We start from the raw sequence: 21984 nt of genomic DNA, 5'->3' as shown, positions 1-21984 counted from the left end.
TTATTTATTGGTACTTTTTGGTAATTTTATAATTTACTAATTGACTACATAACTACGACGTTGCATGCTCGTAATTTCATTTGCTCTCTATGTGTAGTGCGCATTTGTGCGCCGCTAGCATGAGAAAAAGTACATTTGTCTGAGCTAAGAGACTTTATTTAATAACAAGCTACGAAAATAGTGTTAATGACACTGACAACATCTCACACTGCATCAGAACAACATGTTTTTCTCTGGCACTCTTTACTTAAACTGCGTCTGACCGAAGAGTCAACAGCGTCTTTCAAAACTCTAGCCTCGCATTTACGGATGTGTTAGTAACCCCGATCTTTAACCCCTATCAGTCTTTAGGTCGCTCAGTGCCTCTTCACAGTCAGTTTGAAGCTCCAGGGCTTTTGTTTAAAGGTCAGATGTCTTTAAGGTCCAGACGGTGAGCCTGATGACCGGTGGCGGCTCTGATCTTTGCTTTCGGTCTCCTGTAGCGCAAGCATGTAACATTAGACTCAATGAACTGAAGATGACAATCAAATGTCGATGTTTATCAAAAGCATTTGTCTCACACTCTTTTTCTGTGGTTTCTTCACGCCTCCCGCAGCAGTTTATTAGAAAGGTGAGTATTCTCGTTGTTTCTGATTCTGCATCTGCTCGGGTTATTAGGGGCCAAGCACTGAAGGTGTGTAGACTCCTATTAAATCTGTGGTGTTCTTATTCTTCTTCTGTGTCTTCTTCTTTCGCTCTGGAAGTCTATAGCAGGCCATAGAAGCGCTTGCGGTAAAGTTGTGAAATTTGGCACACAGATGGAGGACAATCTGACCTGTCACCATATCAAATTTGGAGTCTCTAACTCAATCCCTCTAGCGCCACCAGCTGTCCAAAGTTGCACTTACGTTTGTGCTAATAACTTTAAAACCGTAAGGTTTTGTTGGCTAGAAACAAAATTATTAAAAAGAAAAAAAATGAAAAAAATGAAACAAAATGATTTTTTCATCTGATTCCTTTGCTCATGACAATTCAATTGCATATCGATTGCATCCATTACCATATGACGTAATTTTCCGTCATGGACATTTTTCCGCCCATTTTGAATTTTCTGAAACATTTTGTGATGATTTTCATGAAAATTGAACCAGATCATCTTCACACCATGCTGACAAAAAGTTAGGGAATTCAAGCCGATTCGTCAAACCGTTCTCGAATAACGCATGAACGAATTCGTAGAAGTCCCTGCCAAAACGAAAGTGAGGCTATTTCTCCACAACGCTTTAGCATATTCTTACCAAACTTGGTGTGTGTGATGACAAGCATGACCCGAGGCTACCTGCACAGTTTCGGCGCAGTGCCTAATGGTCAGGAGATTCGGTGCAGCCGAGGTGAATGATAACCAGTTTTCCCATATCAGCCATTTTGGTTTTGAGTGTTGTCGGAAAATGCTATATTTTACAAATGCGTTGGCATATCGTTACGAAACTCTGTATGTCTTCAGCACCAAGTAGTATGTGTCTTCGGCACACTGAGGGTAAAATTTCGGGGCAGCGCCACCTTGTGGTCAAAAGTTATAATAAATTAGCAAAAATGCTCATAACTTTTGATTAAAATTAGCTTATTATAATGGAACTGGTCTAAATATATTCCGTGGATCATGCCGAAAACATAGATACCAATTTTGCCATTGTCGGCCAAACTTCCTGTCCGCCATTTTGAATTTTCTTTAAAAACCTACTTTTTCATACTCCTCCTAGACCGTTTGTCCGATTTTTACCAAATTCGAGTCAGATCATCTTCAGACTGTGCCGACAAAAGTTATTGATTTCGTTTCGATAGACTGAACCGCTGCAACAAAGTTGAGGCATGATTTTGCCTAAAATCATCTTAATATGCTGTTATTCGCTCATTGTTGCAGTTGGTCCGCCTCATTTATAACCGTTGCGCCGCACAAAACAGGCCCTGAAATATTTTCACGCATATAATCAATAATGCACAATAAGGCCTATCTATTTCCAATTTCCAAAATATAAAGCAATTAAAAATACTATTTGGCCAGTGGAAAAGATTGAGAAAAACATTCTCAGAAATGCATCAGTGTCATGGATCCGTATCTTATATTTTCCTAATGTCTTGTACCGTGGTATCACATGGATGAATATGCATATGCAAATGATATGCTGATGACCTTATGCATAGTAAAACGAGGCGTTGTAAGCTCCAGATATGGATATTTTGGGGAGGAGACGCATGTGAACACAATCTTCCGCTGACTGGGATTTATAAAGGGAATTCTGCGCAGGTTCTGGCATACGCACGGTTTTATAAGTCCGAATATTTTTTGCCATACTCCATTTTTGGCTTTCGGGTGCACACACACTTTTAGTGAGGATCCTACGCACAGTTTTATAAATGAGACCCCTGATGCTCTGAGCAATGCAATCATGACTTGTCGTGTCCTCTTTGTGCTTGGCCCCTTAATTGCTGCTTTCAGCTTTATTTATTTGTTTGTGTCTGATGAAGGAGTGACTGTAATGGTTCAGATATTTATTTGTTTGTAATGGCTCTGTCCGCAGGCGGCCCAGGGCGGAGGACACCGGACCTTACTCTACGGTCACGCTATTCTCCTCAGACACTCCTTCAGCGGGATGGTTGGTGAACTCTGCTTCTGTCGTCAGCTCTGTTTGACTCTCTGCAGGTTGTGTGACAGTTTCATGTTTTGTGCTGCAGTATCTGACCTGTCTGAAGACCTCACGGTCGATGACGGATAAATTATCGTTTGATGTGGGACTTCAAGAAGACTCAACAGGTGAAGCATGATTGTTCGGATTGAAGGTGAAACTGTGCAGTCAGTTTGTTTTCTAGACTCCAGGGCCCAGTTTTTCAAAAGTAATCCAGTGGGATTTCGGATCACGGATTGGATCAAATCTTGGAAATGGGTTTTTCAAAAGCAAAAGAGGGATTCTGAACTAAGATCAGATCATGTTATCCGATCTTAAATTTGATCTGGATCAAACCTGCCCTTTGGGTTTTTCAGAACTTTGAACTCGGTTTGGGATCTATTTGATCCAAAAAAACAGGATTATCCTGATCCCATCAGAAGGGTGGATTCAGTTGTGATTTTTCGAACCAAATAAAACCAGAGAGGTTTTTTTTTAAGTGAATGATCACAAAATCAATGTTTACTGATGATATATACATTTCTTCATATTTGAAGCATATATGAAGCATGTCACATCTAATGAGATATGGTAAAACAACAAAATCTACAATTTAACATTATAACAAAATAAGGAAAGTAAAATGTTTCTGTTTATTACAGTGTTTCTGTGTCTTAAAATTAAAATAAACAAATGTTATTTGTGGCCACCGGTATTTTGCCAACTGTTGTTCTTTGCTAAGCCAGTAGGCGACACTGTTGGTTCCTTTTAAGGCTCTAGTAAACAGGATTTGGTGATCCTGAAAAGTTCCTATCCAGATCAGATTGATCCAATCCGATGTTGCTTTGAAAAACTGGCTCAAAAGTAAGCTGGATTACGTGATCACGGATCGCAAAAAAAAGGATTACTAAATCCGGATCAATTTTATCTGGATTAAACCTTTTGAAAAACCGGGCCCAGGAACCTCTAGAAATCACATGAGGAGATTAGGTCTGGGTATCGATTCAGATCTTCCAATTCGATTCGATTTCGATTCGCAAACTCTCAATTTGATTCGATTTCGATTCTGAATTCGATTTTTGATTTCAATTCTCGATTCAATTAACAGATTTAATACAAATCCTATATTAATTAAAAAAAAGAAATTAAGAACTCTTAAACTCTTTTATTTTAGATACACTTTTGTAGAATAAAACAGAACCCAACTCTATATTTCAAATGTGTACAATGAATGGAAAGGATTTTGATGAAAGATGAAAAATTGATGTTGAAAATTGGACAAGTCAGAACAGTCGCACGCCTTGATCAAACATGATCCGGTTATTTTATGTTTAAGATAAAACAAACATAAAATCTCCCAGCATTAGCTTTAACATGGAAGCCTATGAACAGTGGAGGAAAACTAATACTGGCTTTTGGGTGATAGATAAATAAATATGAAAAAAAAAAAAAAACCGATTCGTGGCCTTTGAGAATCGATTTTGAATCGACCACATTTTAAAAAACGATTAATTGAAAAATAGATGTTTTTGCCCAGCCCTGGAGGCGATGAGAGTCCAGCGTTTACGATCTGTGTGTCGGTGTGTTTCTCTCCAGGCGAGCCCTGTTGGTGGACGATTCATCCCGCGTCCAAACAGAGATCCGAGGGGGAGAAAGTGCGCATCGGAGATGACCTCATTCTCGTCAGTGTTTCATCTGAACGCTATCTTGTGAGTATCATATAAACCCAAAATACAAGACATGACTGTACATTTGATGTTCTTCAAGTCTTGAATGTGAAATAAAAGTCTTGGGCGTAAAATCAAAGTCTTGAACGTCAAATCAAATTTCATCGTTCTAGTAATAATTCACTGTTTGTTAGTCTGTCTGAGCATCAGCAGCTTCATATAGCAAATAAATGATTGACACTTCCAGTATGAAAGCATCATTATTGTCATATATGGCAGTCATTGTGATCTCTGGTCCAGATGAGTCAGACATGATCAGCATTAGTCAGTGTGTTTGTTAGTGGACAGTTACAGCTTTTTACAGCTTAATCTGAATTTATGCAAGCATAACCCATGATGCAAAGCTTCTCAGTTATGACCTCTGGGGCAAACGCATCATAGGACCCACATGACACGAGATGACATGTTGCCATGGTAACGATTATGCACCCCATCTCCCCGACAGCATCTGTCCATATCCAATGGCAACATCCACGTGGACGCGTCGTTCATGCAAACGCTGTGGAACGTGCATCCCACCTGCTCCGGGAGCAACGTGGAGGAAGGTTCGTCACCAGAACCAGCTTTCAGGGCCACACTGCAAAAAATTGTTGTTGGTTTTACTTAAAAAAAAAAAAAAAAAAAAGTAACCTGGTTGCCTTAATTTTAAGTTCATTGAAATAATTAAAAAAGTTAATACAATGAAGGAGAATCAAAAGAAACTCAAAGTGTTTAGTTATCTGAACCACATAAATGATCTAAGTGGATTTGACAGAAGAAAAAATGTTGTGACAACAAACCATGAAAATACATTTTTACTGTGCAGACAAAAACACTGTTGTTTCATGCATCTGTCAATTTTGAGATTTTTGGCTTTTCATAAAGTGTTTTTTCAGAGTGGTGGAAAGAAAACATCCAAAACACACTTTTACCTGTATCTTTTAGAGCACTTTATCTATTTGCGTCTGTAGATTTCAATTACGGTATATCTGTAAAGGCCGTTTCCTCAAAATGAGTTTTTCCTCCTACATTGAGCCGGGAATCTCCACTTCAGTGACACTTGCATTCACCAAACTTTACAGTTTTATTCTTATCTGTATTCTGAAGGTTTTACAGAGGCGTTTGTTCATTTATAATTTTCCTGATTTTATACAACATTTTATTCCTATTTTTTTTATATATTTATTTTTGTATTTTCAAAAATAAATATTGTATTTTGTAAAAAACAAAATAAAAAATAAAGACGGTATTTTCTGATTTGTGATAAATAGAGATTTCCGAAATCCCCTCTGTAAAAACCTTCGACTCTAATATATATGTATAAAAAAATGAAACGAATTTTGAACCTGACTTCATCCAATGTTCAGATTTCTTTTTCTAGAAATGTATGCAAATTAGTGCATATTTAATTAGGTAGCGCCTCATTTGCATATTTAAACAACATTTCAGAAAACTTGCCAAACAAAAATGTTTGCGATTATTAATATAATCAATCAACTGGTGAAGTATGGTGGTATTTATTTTTTATTTGTTTTACCATATTCACCTGGGGTGTCTCGCCTCAGGTGCAATAAAATAAAAAGTTAAATGTGTACTTTGGATGTAGTCTGAAAGATGTTATGAAAAACAAAAATAGCTCTCAAAATTGAGCAGTGCATGAAAAAACAATGGTTGCAGTAAAACATCATTGATTTTCTTATTGATTTGTTTTATCAATACTTTGCCTGACTGATTCTTCTTTTGTCCTTATAGGACTTATCTTTTTATAAGATATTTTAAAAGAGATATTTCTTTTATATATCTCAAACTGTACCAGTGCATGTGTAGTGACTGTCCTGTCTCTTCTTGGGTCTCCTGAGGGTTATATTCTTTGTCTTAAAAGTCCATTGTCCACCAAGTTGCACATGCTTTTCTTGTTGTTTATTATAAACGTGATTACAGAAAATAAACTGAGAAAACAAACTGATTGGTGCTTTCACACTTGGTTCGATTGCCTGTACCGAACCCGAGTTCGATTGCTCCCCCCTCCCCCTGCACCCGATGGACTATGTTCACATTATATTATTTGTATCCGAACCGCAGTACGCTTGCGTCATCAAGCTGCAGCTGGCGCGTACTCGTGTTGCTTGGTAACCGCTATGAAAAGGCGTCAAAATGGATAGAATTGCTCGTTTCACATTTGTTCTTCTTTTTTTGAACCTTTGGTTTTGTTTTCAAAGAAAATATACAGAAACACACTTGCGTTTGTCTGCCGCAAAAGTATTAAAACCGTTCCAAAGACAGCGGGATGTCTGCCCGCCCGCCGAAGACAATTTTTGTGGAGGCAAGCAGAAATCATCTCTCTGCTTGCAGTGCGTCAATCCCGCTTTTCGTCAAGGTAAGTGTATATAGACCCTTTTACAGTTGTTAAACACTCACGCACGCAGGCACGCACCATGTCATCAGCGGTTTACTTCCGCAATTTGGTACGATTGCGTTCATATCAGCAGCGAACCGTACCCGAGTTCACATGAACCGTACCCCAGACCACCTTTTTAAGCGGACTCGAGTACGGTTCGCGGGTGCGCACCCGAGTTCGGAAGACAGCGTTCACATCATCCAAACGAACCGAACTCTGACGTCATTCGAACCCGGGTGCGCACCAAAAGTGCTAGTGTGAAAGCGCCCTTAATGGAATGGCAAACGAACAGAAGGCACTGGTCTGAAGACCCGCTCTGGAAACACTTGTTGGATTATTGTTTGGATTACTCGGATTGACACTGAAGACTCAAGAGGAGACTAACGGGACAGTCTGATTAAAGGGTTACTTCAGGATTTAGCATTAAGCTTTGTATTAGTAGAAAACCTGTAGTATTTTCGAATTACCATGCTTTCCCCCCTCATATCCCCCTGAGAGGAGAGATTTATGTATTTTTTGTCTGGAAAAAATCCTCCGATGACGCAAAAATCGTCAATCGTCGGGCGAGACTGTTAAAAATGTCCGGGATTCAGCTTTTGCGTTCTGCGGTCGCCATTCATTGTTTACATGCACACCTCTCGTTTCAATCTAACTGAATTCATTCCGATCGGTGAATCTGACTGTAGTGTTTACATGAACGCTAAACAAGTGATCGGTTGATGTGCGCTTTACCCTTGCTAAGAAAATTTCCGCTCCTCCGTGAGAGATGCGAGACCGGTGCGTCTCAGTAATGAAGCCACCGGCCTCGCGCCGTTCTCCCGCGGCCATCAGCCTCGTCCTGCTCGCCACAGTAAACATGATGAATGGCGACTGTAGAACGCAAAAGCCGAATCCCGGACATTTTGGGTCTCTAAATCCCTGGCAAACTCATCACTTACTTAGGCTAGCCTTGTTGTTTTCAACTGTGCTCTCTAACCGGTAGGCGTGGCCTCCTAAGGCAGCGAAGCAAGTGCATTCTGGGAGTTGTTGTCTTTCATCCACATAAGCCAAAAATACATTTTCTGGCTTTTCTCAGTCTAGAAAGCTCCAAATTAAAAAATTTCTCCACATTTCTTCTACTTAAATTACCTATTTTAAATTCACATTCATCTTCCCAGAGGTGAAGTATCCCTTTAAGGATAGTCACTACAGCATGAAAAAAAAAAACAATGGTTTTGCAGTAAAACATCATTGATTTTCTCAATTTTGATTTTCTAAAGACTTTGCCCGACTGATTCTTCTTTCGTCCCATAGGATACCTTCTTGGTGGTCATGTGATGCGTCTCTTTCACGGGCACGATGAGGTCCTGACGATCCCGGGGTCGGATCAGAGTGAGGAAGAGCAGAGGTAGAAACCAGATATCTGTCCATCATCATCATCATCATCATCACCACCCAGGAGCCTTCAGCAAACTTCCAAGAGGGCGTCAAGATGACTTTAAATGATTTAAAATGAGACAAAACAAGCTTTAAAATAAGCTAAAAATCAATATTTTTCTTATTTTACATTTTTTTTTGTTTTTAAAAACCAGGATTCTCTCAGTCTTGGAAAACCGGGATTAATGAGGAAGCTTTCAACCATCCATCCATCCATCCATCCATTTAACTAGTTATGCCAAGCTCTAAAATATTTTATCGGGTAGAAATTGTGAGCAATATGTATTTTTTAAATGATTAAAAATGTTTTAAAATCCAGTAAATCAGGAATGATTGGAAAAGGTTAACGAGAACATTCAGCTCGTAACTTGTGGACTAATGAAGTTTAATTATTCTAATTCTAATTATTTTATTTGGTTATTTTAATGTGCCGTCTAAAAGGTTGTGAAGCACATGATGATCTAAAGATTTTCTCTACATCAGTAAAGTCCAAATGATGATCATGAACGTCACCTTTATACACTACAGATTGTGTCAAAGCAGCTTCACCGTAATAAACAGGAAAATAACAGTTGATGTTGCAAAATTCAGTCATGAAGCAAACTCAGTTTCAGCTCTTCAGACGACAACCGTTTTTATTTTATTTTTTTATTTTATTTACCCTTTAAATTTCTAGATTTGATCAATAAATAATACATAAATAGTCATTTAAGCACATTTTTCAACTTAAATTCAAAATAACTCACTGCATAACCCTTTTAAATTCAGCTCTAAATATCTTGCATTGGGTGTCAATGTCCAGATCAGTTCAGTTTAATGAAATGAGAGTGTGCAGTTTTGAAGCTCATCCTGGTGTGATCTCTGTGATTCAGAAGCGTCTGTGAAGAGCGTGCCGCGTCTGAACTGGGTCGAGTTGAGCGTAACCCGCAGACGAACCGCTGAAGATGCGCTCGGTCCCTCTGAGCTTCTCGTAGGCGTGTGGCCTCTATTTTTAGCGTTGGGAGCGTCGTCTGCAGGGTTAGATGTGGGCTGTCCGCTCCGGCCTGTGGCGTTCTGTCCTGTCCTTGAAATCTAATCAAAGAGACTCCTTCCTTTACAGCAGTTTCTGCAAGACGTCCTTCAGACGTATCGCAGATCTGTCAGAGATCTCTGTTATCCAGAGTGTTTCACGTCCTCGATGACGTGCAGCGCTTCTGATCAATAAACGTGACGGTTACCGTTAACAGAAAATCTCCTCTAAACCACGTTAGTTTAACCTTCATCCTTCCCTCGTGGGTCAGAATGACCCGAAGCCATAAAATTATACTTTTTTTTTGTCCAGAGAGGTTATTTTATTTCATTTTTTTAATGCAAATTTTTTTGGGGAGATTTTTTGTTCTTGTGGAGAATAATAATATAAGACGATATTTGATGACTCTAGATGGCCTTATAGCTCTATATGAGTATATGAGCTGTTCCTCTGGGCCCTAAAGTCAGTTTCTCTTCAGTGTGTATTCAGATACACATGTAGACATTATGAAATAATTTTTTGGTAAAATTTTAGCAAAAATTTAGCAAAATTTAGTTTAATTTTCAACAATTTTATGTTTTTCTATGTGTACTGAAGCATTCCTCACATTCCATTCATTCCTAAAGGGGTCAGATTGACCCGTGAGCGAAGGATTTGTTACTTTTTGAAATTTCAACCTCAAAATTCCTCGAATCCATTTTTTTTTTGGTGTGTATTCGTGATTCAAGTGCGACTAGAGTCCTAGAGTCTCTGATAAACACTCAATTTTTTACATTTTATCAAAAATGATTTGTGGGTCAACATGACCTGAGGGAAGGTTAAGTCAGCTTTAGGATTTAACTGTGTCTGAAATCGTGCTGTGAATTCTGACATATGCACTGCCTACCACAGTGTGTACAGTAGTAGAGAAGTGTGTGATTTCTGAATCAATCAGCCATTTGAATGCATCGGTTGAGTGAACGATTCAATGGCTCACTCATTAGGACAGTGATTTGCTGCCTCCTACTGGCGGTTTTAGATTCATATTTATTTGTTTTTAATCATTCTTATTTACCTTTACATGTATGCATATGGCAGTTGCTTTTATCCAAAGCAACTTGCATTGGCTTTAAGGTCAGATTTACATTTAATCAGTTCATCAGAATTATACAATTTTAAAGTACATGTACACTACCGTTCAGGTCAGTACGTTTTTTGGTTTTTGAAAGAAAGAAATACTTTTATTCAGCAAGGATGCATTAAATTGTCCAAAATTGACCGTAAAGACATTTGTTAACATAAAAAAAAAAAAAATATTTCAAATAAATGCTGTTCTTTTGAACTTTCTATTAATCAAAGAATCCTGAAAAATAAGTGTATCACAGTTTCCATAAAAATATTTAAACAAATCATCATATTAGAGTGATTTGTGAAGGATCATGTGACACTGAAGACTGGAGTAATGATGCTGAACATTCAGCTTTGATCACAGGAATAGATTACACTTTACTGTATATTCACATAGAGAACAGATGATTTACATTATAATAATATTTCACTGTTTTTACTGTATTTTTGTTTAAATAAATGCAGCCTTGGTGAGGAGAAGAGAAAAATATAAAAAAATCCCTGAACTTTTGAATGATAATTTATAAATGACACAATTAAAAAACAGGAACTCATTCCAGGGTAGAGCTGCAATATTATGACAAAAATCATAATTGCTCTTGATACTGTAATAATGTTAATATTGATTTATAGAATACATAAAAAATGCTTTGTGTTTGGGGAAACGGCACATGATATTCTGGCTTTACAGACAAAAACAAGATAAGAACCATTTATGAATTAGTTTATTGCTTCTTACAATAGAAAATCAAGACTTGACACTGGTTATTTTAGTTGACAGGGTTTTTCAAACTGGAAATCAGTTATATACAGAAAACGAGCAAAGAACATAGCAAAAAATAAATAAAAAATGATGCACACAATCAACACTTTTCATTCATTTTCACTTTAATAGTCATAATTGATTTAGCTTAATTGTGCATTATTGGGGGGCGTTTGTGTTGATTTGAAATGCTTTTTTGCCTCCCGTTTCTTGGAAACTTGTTCTGACTGGTGTTTTTCAGATTGGTGAACTATGAGACTGGTAAAGCCGGAGCGAAAGCCCGATCTCTGTGGAGGCTGGAGCCGTTGCGGATCAGGTGTGTGCCTTCAGAACCAAGATCTAGTCATGAGATCGTCTCAGTCGAAAGTCCTTCAGGATGTTCTGTAATAATTATTGTAATTCATTATAGCTATTAGTTATTAAGTTTCAGGAGTGACAAATGCATTTAAATATGGCAGTGAATCCCCTAAATTATCATTACGTAATTGAATGGAACGCGACTCACTGCAAATTAATATAACAGTGACCAAACCTCGTTATATTTGGCCATTTTAAATAAACCACCGTTGTGTGTTGTTTATGTTTGAAAGGCTGAGCTTCTCTTGCGTTATTGCCATAACCATTTATTATTCATCCATTTATCTATTTATTAAGCGCTTCTAGGCTCATAAAACAATCAAGTTTATGGAGTTATTAAAGTCCTCCTGTGGAGAAAATCCAGCTTTTAATGTTGTTTATGTGTCTATGTGGTGTTTTTAATCTGCTTTAAGACAAACCATGTGTAAATTCATAAGTCAACAGCATTGCTGAGTATTTTCTCCTTAAAACTGCAGTGAACCAAAGACAGTCTCAAAAACACGCTTTGAAATCGCTGGTGTTTCTGACGTCAACCAGTGGATCTCTGAGCTGAGTGAGTGAGTGGAGGCGGGGCTCATTTGCATATTCATAGAACCGCGCATACTAAATGAGGCAAGGGTGTCGAGTTACATTCAAGATATTTTAAGACATGAAGTGGAAAAAAACGTTTAAATATGTCATTTTGGTGATCAGAGATGAGTTTTAGGGATACAATTATTGACTACAGAGGGACTTTAAAATGCACAGGTGCGGGTCGCGATATTTTGGTCTTGTTTTCAATATAATGCATTTGTATTTATTTGGGTTATTATGGGCTTGTTCTTGTTTGCTGTTTTTTTCTAGCAAGATCTGGCAACACAAATGAGTTGAGGCTCACATAAAAAAAGACACATCTCTGACGCGCGTTTACACACATTATTAACGGTTTGGTTCGGTATGCAGTGCGTAGACCGCTTGTAAACGCGTTTATCACTACCTGAAGTTTTCAGGAGTTAATTCAGTTGTAGAATGCAGTCGTCGTCGCTGAACTGTGTGTGAACAGAACAGGATTAAACGCTAAACACTGAACTGTGTGTGAACAGAACAGGATTAAACACTGAACTGTGTGTGAACAGAACAGGATTAAACACTGAACTGTGTGTGAACAGAACAGGATTAAACACTGAACTGTGTGTGAACAGAACAGGATTAAACGCTAAACACTGAACTGTGTGTGAACAGAACAGGATTAAACACTGAACTGTGTGTGAACAGAACAGGATTAAACGCTAAACACTGAACTGTGTGTGAACAGAACAGGATTAAACACTGAACTGTGTGTAAACAGAACAGGATTAAACACTGAACTGTGTGTGAACAGAACAGGATTAAACACTGAACTGTGTGTGAACAGAACAGGATTAAACGCTAAACACTGAACTGTGTGTGAACAGAACAGGATTAAACACTGAACTGTGTGAGAACAGAACAGGATTAAACACTGAACTGTGTGTGAACAGAACAGGATTAAACGCTAAACAGTGAACTGTGTGTGAACAGAACAGGATTAAACACTGAACTGTGTGAGAACAGAACAGGATTAAACACTGAACTGTGTGTGAACAGAACAGGATTAAACACTGAACTGTGTGTGAACAGAACAGGATTAAACGCTAAACACTGAACTGTGTGTGAACAGAACAGGATTAAACACTGAACTGTGTGTGAACAGAACAGGATTAAACACTGAACTGTGTGAGAACAGAACAGGATTAAACGCTAAACACTGAACTGTGTGTGAACAGAACAGGATTAAACACTGAACTGTGTGAGAACAGAACAGGATTAAACACTGAACTGTGTGTGAACAGAACAGGATTAAACACTGAACTGTGTGTGAACAGAACAGGATTAAAGGCTAAACACTGAACTGTGTGTGAACAGAACAGGATTAAACACTGAACTGTGTGTGAACAGAACAGGATTAAACACTGAACTGTGTGAGAACAGAACAGGATTAAACACTAAACACTGAACTGTGTGTGAACAGAACAGGATTAAACACTGAACTGTGTGTGAACAGAACAGGATTAAACACTGAACTGTGTGTGAACAGAACAGGATTAAACGCTAAACACTGAACTGTGTGTGAACAGAACAGGATTAAACACTGAACTGTGTGTGAACAGAACAGGATTAAACGCTAAACACTGAACTGTGTGTGAACAGAACAGGATTAAACACTGAACTGTGTGTAAACAGAACAGGATTAAACACTGAACTGTGTGTGAACAGAACAGGATTAAACACTGAACTGTGTGTGAACAGAACAGGATTAAACGCTAAACACTGAACTGTGTGTGAACAGAACAGGATTAAACACTGAAATGTGTGAGAACAGAACAGGATTAAACACTGAACTGTGTGTGAACAGAACAGGATTAAACGCTAAACACTGAACTGTGTGTGAACAGAACAGGATTAAACACTGAACTGTGTGAGAACAGAACAGGATTAAACACTGAACTGTGTGTGAACAGAACAGGATTAAACACTGAACTGTGTGTGAACAGAACAGGATTAAACGCTAAACACTGAACTGTGTGTGAACAGAACAGGATTAAACACTGAACTGTGTGTGAACAGAACAGGATTAAACACTGAACTGTGTGAGAACAGAACAGGATTAAACGCTAAACACTGAACTGTGTGTGAACAGAACAGGATTAAACACTGAACTGTGTGAGAACAGAACAGGATTAAACACTGAACTGTGTGTGAACAGAACAGGATTAAACACTGAACTGTGTGTGAACAGAACAGGATTAAACACTGAACTGTGTGTGAACAGAACAGGATTAAACACTGAACTGTGTGTGAACAGAACAGGATTAAAGGCTAAACACTGAACTGTGTGTGAACAGAACAGGATTAAACACTGAACTGTGTGTGAACAGAACAGGATTAAACACTGAACTGTGTGTGAACAGAACAGGATTAAACACTGAACTGTGTGTGAACAGAACAGGATTAAACACTGAACTGTGTGTGAACAGAACAGGATTAAACACTGAACTGTGTGTGAACAGAACAGGATTAAACGCTAAACACTGAACTGTGTGTGAACAGAACAGGATTAAACACTGATCTGTGTGTGAACAGAACAGGATTAAACACTGAACTGTGTGAGAACAGAACAGGATTAAACACTAAGGATCCTCTCATACACTCAGTGCAATGCAGCGCCAGGCGCGACGCAAGTGTGTTTTGCTAGTTACAGCCCGACGCAGTTATCATTTTTATTTGCTGCTGGTCTGAAAACGAGGTGTGTGTTCTGGCTTTTAAAGGGAATGGGAGACGAGACTCTGATTGGTTTATTGCACGTTAGACCCAAAACACACCCATTACTCATTAAGAGAATAAAGACAACCCTTTTAGACCATGCGCCGGGACCGCCGACCATTTTTCCCGTCGTTAAACTAGCAAAAGTGGATTTGGACGTGCCATAAGTGCGCTTTAGACCATGTGCCTAGATCATTAAAATAGGGCCTTTAACGCTGAACTGTACATGACCTTATTAACCCATGATCTCCATGTGTGTTCAGTTGGTGTGGCAGTCACATTCGCTGGGGTCAACCGTTCCGTCTGCGTCACCTGACCACCGGCCACTATCTGGCGCTGACCGAGGACCGGGGCGTTGTGCTGCAGGAACGAGAGCGATCCGACACCACGGCCACAGCCTTCTGCTTCAGAGCCTCCAAGGTGATCACACACAACATCAGTGCACTAGTGATCTGAAATAATGTGCACTCATTCACACACAACATTCAGTGCAAATAATGCACTTTAGTGAGCAGAAGAGACTCTTTCAGACACATTACAGATGTTCATCACATTACTAATCCAGTCAACTTCCACAGAGGCCTTTAATATCAGACTAAACCAGTGAAGTTTATTGAATTATTAGAGTTAAATCTGTAAAAGACAGATGCTCTAATTGATTCCAGCTCTCAAAGGGTCAATATTCAGCAAAGAGGATCTTCCTCCAGAGCTTCATTAAATGAGAACCATCACTTTTATAGTGTATCATTTGTCATCCACTTATTCTCCCTCCGCTGCTTTGATTTTACTCCCGACGTTCCAGCAGGGAAAGCGATCCCAGTGTTTGAGGATTCATCAGCTTTGCCTCTGGATGTGCTGTAATGTTAGTTCATTATTGAGTCGTGAAGAGCTCCAGATCTATCATCATGTTTTCAGGTCAAACTCACATAATCACATGAGTGATGAGCTGTAAACGCTTCATGCTTTCGCTGTAAACTGTGCTTGTTAACTATTAATATTTAATGCTCGACAGAAAGAGCAAGAGCTGTTTATAGAGGTGATGTTTTCTGATTATTTTAATCAGCCTCCAAATTGAATTAAATGAAAAGAAGAAGAAGAAAAAAATGTTTTTGAATTTTTTACATTTTATTTTATAAATTGTTAACATTTTATTTTAAGTTTTTTTTTATATATGTATGTCTGTATGTTTTTTATTCATTTCTGTTTAATCTTCATCATTTTACATGTCTTTGAAGCGGCCTCCAGATTGCAAAGGAAGCCTGTTATTTTAGTATAATTGAAATGCTATTATAGTTTTTATTAATGTTTTACATTTTTATTGTCATATTTTCAAGGTTTATTCATTTTGTTGTGTTTGACGTTTTATTAGTTTGTCTTGTTTTATTTAATATGTCTATGTAGTTTTTATGACTTTTTTCAATTTGAGTTATTTTAACACATCAGGTTAAACTAAATGAAAAGAAGTAAAATCAAATTAATAATATATAATAATATTATACATTGTTTTAGTTAACGTTTTATTTTAATCTGATGTCACATGAATAATCTCTTGGTTCAATGTAATTTTATGAATTTGTGTGTGTTCCTGTGAGTTTTTCCTGTGAGTTCATGTATTTTATAGTCTAAAGTTGTTAGATTGTGCAGCGCTTTGGTCAGCGGTGGCCGTTTTAAATGTGCTCTAGAAATAAAAGTGCCTTGATATCAAATGAATGGTCTCACACACTCTAGATCCTCCCGTCTGCTGCATTAAATGTGTGTTCTGTGTTTGTTCAGGATAAGCTGGAGTGCAGTCCGAAGCGGGACATCGAGGGCATGGGAGTGGCGGAGATCAAGTACGGAGACTCTCAGTGTTTCGTGATGCACGTGGCGACGGGACTCTGGCTGTCCTATCAGGCGCCCGATGTCAAATCTGCTCGACTGGGGCCGCTCAAGCGACGAGTGAGCTTCACATCTGCATCATAGAGTTCATGTAGGCCAGGTCTAATGACCTGAAAAGGGCCGCTCCATTACGCCACACACACACCAGGGGCTCGGAGCAAAAATGCCTCCCAAATTAATATAAATGCCCCATAAATGAATAAAAATGCCCCCAAAATGAGTAAAAATGCCCCCCAAATTAATAAAAATGCCCCCAAAATTAGTAAAAATGCCCCATAAATGAACAAAAATGCCCCCAAAATTAGGAAAAATGCCCCATAAATGAATAAAAATGCCCCCAAAATTAGGAAAAATGCCCCCTAAATTAATAAAAATTACCCAAAAATTAGGAAAAATGCCCCATAAATGAACAGAAATGCCCCCAAAATCAGGAAAAATGCCCCCAAAAATGTCTTTGTGTGAGTTCTTGTTTTTAATATTTATACGCAATACCACACGAGCGAGAGTATCAGTATCACACGTGTTTTCCCGAATATCAGCACGTTTGCAAATGTGTGTAAATATTGATTTTTATACAACAGTTCAATAAACAAGAAGATAATATACATTTTACGTTCTTTGAAACGGCCTCCAAATTGCAAAGGAAGCCTGTCATTTTAACATAATTAAAATGCTATTATAGTTTTTATTAATTTTTTTACATTTTGTCATATTTTCTGTTCTTTTGTTGTATTTGACATTTTATTAGTTTATCTTTTTTAAATATGTCTATGTAGGTTTTATGACTTTTTTTGTATTTAGTTATTTTACATCAGGTAAAAGAAAAGAAGTAAAATAAAATGAGATTGTTTTAGTTAACATTTTATTTTAAAGTATTACATTTTTGTATATATGTCTATTTTTTTGTCAATTTCTATTTTCATTTTAGTTATTTTAGTACATCAATTTAAACTGAATAAAAGTGAGAAATGCTGCTTTGGCAACTAGCTGAAATAAAAAATATATTTTAATATTTTATTGTCTTTTTAACATTTATTTTAGTTGCGTTAATTTAGTTAAGTTAAACTAAATGACTAGCTGATATAAAATACCATTTTTTTATATTATATTTCAGGTAACGTTTTTGTAGTTAATGTTTTTATTTTAATGTAAATGTTTTTTATGGTTTTAGTTTTTTTTTATAGAATTGTATATAGTTTTTATTTATTTTAATTCCAGTTTTAGTAGTGCATCAAGTTACATGATGAAAATGACATATGTTGCCTTGGAATATTTTATTTTATTTCAGTTATCATTTATTTGAGCTGAAATACAGTATATTTTTAACGAAATGTCTTTAGTTAAGTATAATACCCAACAGCCTCCTGTACTAAATCATAGTTGGCTTTGGTCAAGCGATGTCAACAACACTTCCTAGTTCTTGTGTTATGATGCACATGTAGTTAAGTGCTCATATTAAGTTCGACATGCGTTGAATATGAACCGCGTGTGGTGTGAGTTCAGCGGATCCTCTGTGTGTTTCAGGCCTGTCTTCACTCTGAAGGACACATGGATGACGGTCTGACGCTTCAGCGATGTCAACACGAGGAGTCGAGAGCGGCTCGAATCATCCGGAACACCACTCGTCTCTTCAGCTGCTTCATCAGGTATCACACACACACGACCTTTGACCTCACGTGTGTGTGGAATAAGTGTGTTTTCCGGCCAGATGGTGCACTGGAGCTCACAAACACACTATTTTTAGCTCTCACATGCATCTCGAATGTTCTGAGTCGAGCCGATGGCACTTTCACCCAGGACGTTTTTCAGGAAATATGTTTAATAATCTTACATAAGCGACGCTGTTTTGGTTATTCCGGGAAGTTCTGTCACACTTCAGCTTCACGGTTCCTGCGCTTGTTCCTCTTGTAGCTCTGAGATGAACTGCAGTCATATGGGTTATTATCCCACAGGCCGCTTATATAAATGAATATTTTACAGTCAAACCAACATTCACTCACACTCCTTCAGCATTTCTCACATCATCAGTTTATTCGCTATAGTTTAGAGAATGGTACTAAAATATGAGCAGAACTCAGTTGATGTTTGACTGGTTTTGTCCGTCCTTCTGTTAGACTGTCTCACACATGAATTATGTTGAATATCTGTCAGCTGTTAAATTTAACTACACAATTAGATAATACCAGTTTAGCTCAACCAATCACCAAGCAATGCTTCATTGTGTTCAGTCTGTGTGTAAAAAGAGCATTAGCAATTAAAGAAGAAACACTTCAGCAAAACATGATCAGCTCAAAGTGTTATGTTAATGTAACTGGTAGTCACTGTATGGGGAATTATTTGGGTATAATATGTCACTTTATTTTGCTCTCCTCACTCACAAAAATGAACTATAGTGTCCTGCACACACTAGTGAAAAAATATCAAATATTATATCTGGTGTCTGAATAATGTTTGGTTTGACTGTATGTTCAAAGTCTTGATGTTTCAGGCTCTACTAGAACAGGTTTTCCTGCTTGAATGTTGATTATTCTCCTCATATTCTCCATTGTTGCGGCTCCTCTCTTCCCAGTCTGTCAGTAACGCTCTGTTTACTTCCTGTCTCTATGAAGCCCCTCCTCCTGAAAAGCACACTGTGCTCTGATTGGTCGGCTGAAGCAGTGTGTTGTGATTGGTCGAGAGCTTTGAGTGTGTTTGGGAAATGTCCCACCCCTTTCCATAACCGCCAGTTTAACACACTACTAACTAACTCAACCAGGCCCCGCCCCGGCCCCGTATTAATTATTATAATGAGGAATATTGTGACGTGTTCGTTCCTGGAAGAAACTCGAGACTACAATGAGTTCAGAAACACTGACACTGATATAGAGAAGAACTGGAGCTTTATTCTGCGTATTCATTATTATAATGAGTAATATTGTAAGCAGTGTTCATCATTCATGTTGTAGCGACAATGAAGTGTTGTAGGATTATTTGAGATCCACCCAAGACGCTTCCAGTCCAGCACTGCACTCATCCCTTTATATGTCACAGTTCCGATGCCAAAACACATGTAATCCACAAGTTTGCATGTCCACATACGATCCTGACAAGCTCAGAAATAGTTTGCTTCCCTCATTAGTTACACCGGTCTTCACTTCTCTCTGGCTACCGATATACCCGTTAAACCCACACTCCCCCCAGTGTCCAACAGTGGAACTACAACATGTTATAGATGGAGCATGATGGCTCTTACACATGTGACTAATGCTGCTGTCTGTGATGTTGTGTGGACAGAGAGCTGGACGGTCTGAGCGCTAAGAACCGTGTGTGTGTGGTTCTGCCCATCGAAGAGGTTCTGCAGACGCTGCACGATCTGATCGTGTACTTCAGACTGCCGGACGCCGAGCTCGAGCACGAGAAGAAGCAGATCAAACTGCGTTCGCTGAAGAACCGGCAGAACCTCTTCAAGCAGGAGGTGAGCTGAACGCGTCTCTGGGCCGAGGAGCACATCTCTCCCTCGCGGGTCAAAATGACCCGAAGCCCTAAAATATACTCAGTTTTTGTTTTGTCCAGAAAGCTTATTTTATTTCATTGTGATAATATTTAAGATATTTTTTAATGTCATTTTTTAAATGACTAGATTTGATCAATAAATAATAAATAAATAGCAATTTAAGCCCATTCCTCACATTCTTTCAACTTAAATTCAAGATAACTCACAATTTCATGCATAACCCTTTCAATTCAGCTCTAAACATCTTACATTGGGTGTATTTGGGCGTCATACACCTGTAGACATTATAAAATATGTTTTTTTTTTGGTAAAGTTTTATCATTTTCAGTTTGAACTTTGAGCATTTTTATGTTTTTCTATGTGAACTGAAGCATTCCATTCAAATTCCATTCAGATTGACCCGCAAGGAAAAGATTTGTCACTTTTTTCAATTTCAACCACTTTTTTTTGTGTGTGTATTCGTGGCTCAAGTCCGACAAAAGTCCTCTGATGAACGCTCAATAAAAAGAAAAAAAAGAAATGAAACTAGGTTTCGGGTCAGAATGACCCGAGGGAAGGATGAGGGTTTTAACCCACGGCCGAATCATTAATGCCTCTTCTGTTTCCACACGACGTGCTGCAGTTCAGTGTGGATTTGTCAGCAGATCTTCACAAAAACAAAGATTTATTGTTTTCTTTTGCTTTTATCTTACATAACTGTATCGAATTCACATCTTTTATTTTTTTCTAAGATTGTATTCTGAGAGAAGTCATTTTTTAATGAATTGGTGTCGTCCTGATTGACCAATCACACGGCAAAAAGTGATTTTCTTACTCATTAGGTTTGTCTTGTTTTCCTGTAGAAATATTTAAATGTTCTTAAATCAACTTAAAAAGCGAAGTGACGTGAAATAATGAGTCACATTTTCTGAGAAATTGATCAACGTTAAGTGAGTTTATGCTTAAAAAATAAATATAAATATCTGCCAATGGGCCATGAAAAATACATTTTAAAAGAAAAAGCAAGGATATTTTTCTCAATATAAGCACAAATTCACTTTATTTTGATACATATATTAGAAAAGAAGTCTTCTTGATTCTCAGGTAAATGTCTTTAAGAATGTTTTGTATTTTTACCTTGTTTTCCAGTAAAAATATCTAAAAATAATAATAATATAATTATTATTATTATACTCACATTACATATATATGTGTATAGTGAAATATTTTTTATATTTATACAGTATATATAACATTTACTTGTATATATTGTTTTCCAGTAAAAAAAAAATATAAATATTTTTTTTTAAATTATATTTATATATTTTTATTAGTTTTAAATATATTGTATTGTTTATTTAATATATATATATATATATATATATATATATATATACATACACACAGTATATATATATATATTAATATATATATATATATATATATATATATATATATATATATATATATATATATATATATACAGTATATATGAAGAGTTCAGATGCAAAAGCATCTAAGTGCCATCTGAAATTTTCTTCTAAAATGAGCATTTTTATCAAGCTTGTATGTTTAAGTTCAGTAATTTCTTTTTATCAAGCTTGTATGTTTAAGTTCAGTAATTTCACTTTAATGACAATTAATAGGTTATTTTCATTGTCATTAAAGTGAAATAACTGAACATAAACAAACAAGCTTGATAAAAATGATTATTCTAGAAGGAAATTTCAGATGGCACTTAGAGGCTTTTGCATCTGAAGTCTTCATATATACACACACACAGTATATATAAATAAAAATTATATATAGAAACATATATTTAATATCAATATAATATTGGTCAAATAATTCTGGGGCAAATAATTCTGTATATATAATCTTATATTATTATCATTTTATCATTATTATATGTCAG

At 37.2% G+C, this 21984-nt stretch overlaps 1 protein-coding gene across 1 annotated transcript in view; it reads left to right on the top strand.

The window, feature by feature from the left end:
* Window positions 1-21984, top strand: part of LOC308679742 (ryanodine receptor 3) — a 187170-nt gene that overhangs the window by 19121 nt on the left and 146065 nt on the right. The window contains exons 4-13 of the mRNA XM_081347395.1: window positions 2559-2633; window positions 2713-2791; window positions 4239-4351; window positions 4815-4914; window positions 8040-8133; window positions 11283-11357; window positions 14983-15139; window positions 16493-16657; window positions 18122-18243; window positions 19871-20051. Coding sequence (XP_081203521.1) covers window positions 2559-2633; window positions 2713-2791; window positions 4239-4351; window positions 4815-4914; window positions 8040-8133; window positions 11283-11357; window positions 14983-15139; window positions 16493-16657; window positions 18122-18243; window positions 19871-20051 — 1161 coding nt within the window. The remainder of the gene's footprint in view (window positions 1-2558; window positions 2634-2712; window positions 2792-4238; window positions 4352-4814; window positions 4915-8039; window positions 8134-11282; window positions 11358-14982; window positions 15140-16492; window positions 16658-18121; window positions 18244-19870; window positions 20052-21984) is intronic.

The sequence above is a fragment of the Scardinius erythrophthalmus genome, assembly GCF_964197995.2.
Source record: "Scardinius erythrophthalmus genome assembly, chromosome: 19".
Classification (NCBI taxonomy): Eukaryota; Metazoa; Chordata; class Actinopteri; order Cypriniformes; family Leuciscidae; genus Scardinius; species Scardinius erythrophthalmus.
The sequence above is the reverse complement of the archived record's forward strand: the minus strand, read 5'-3'. Positions and strand labels throughout refer to the sequence as shown.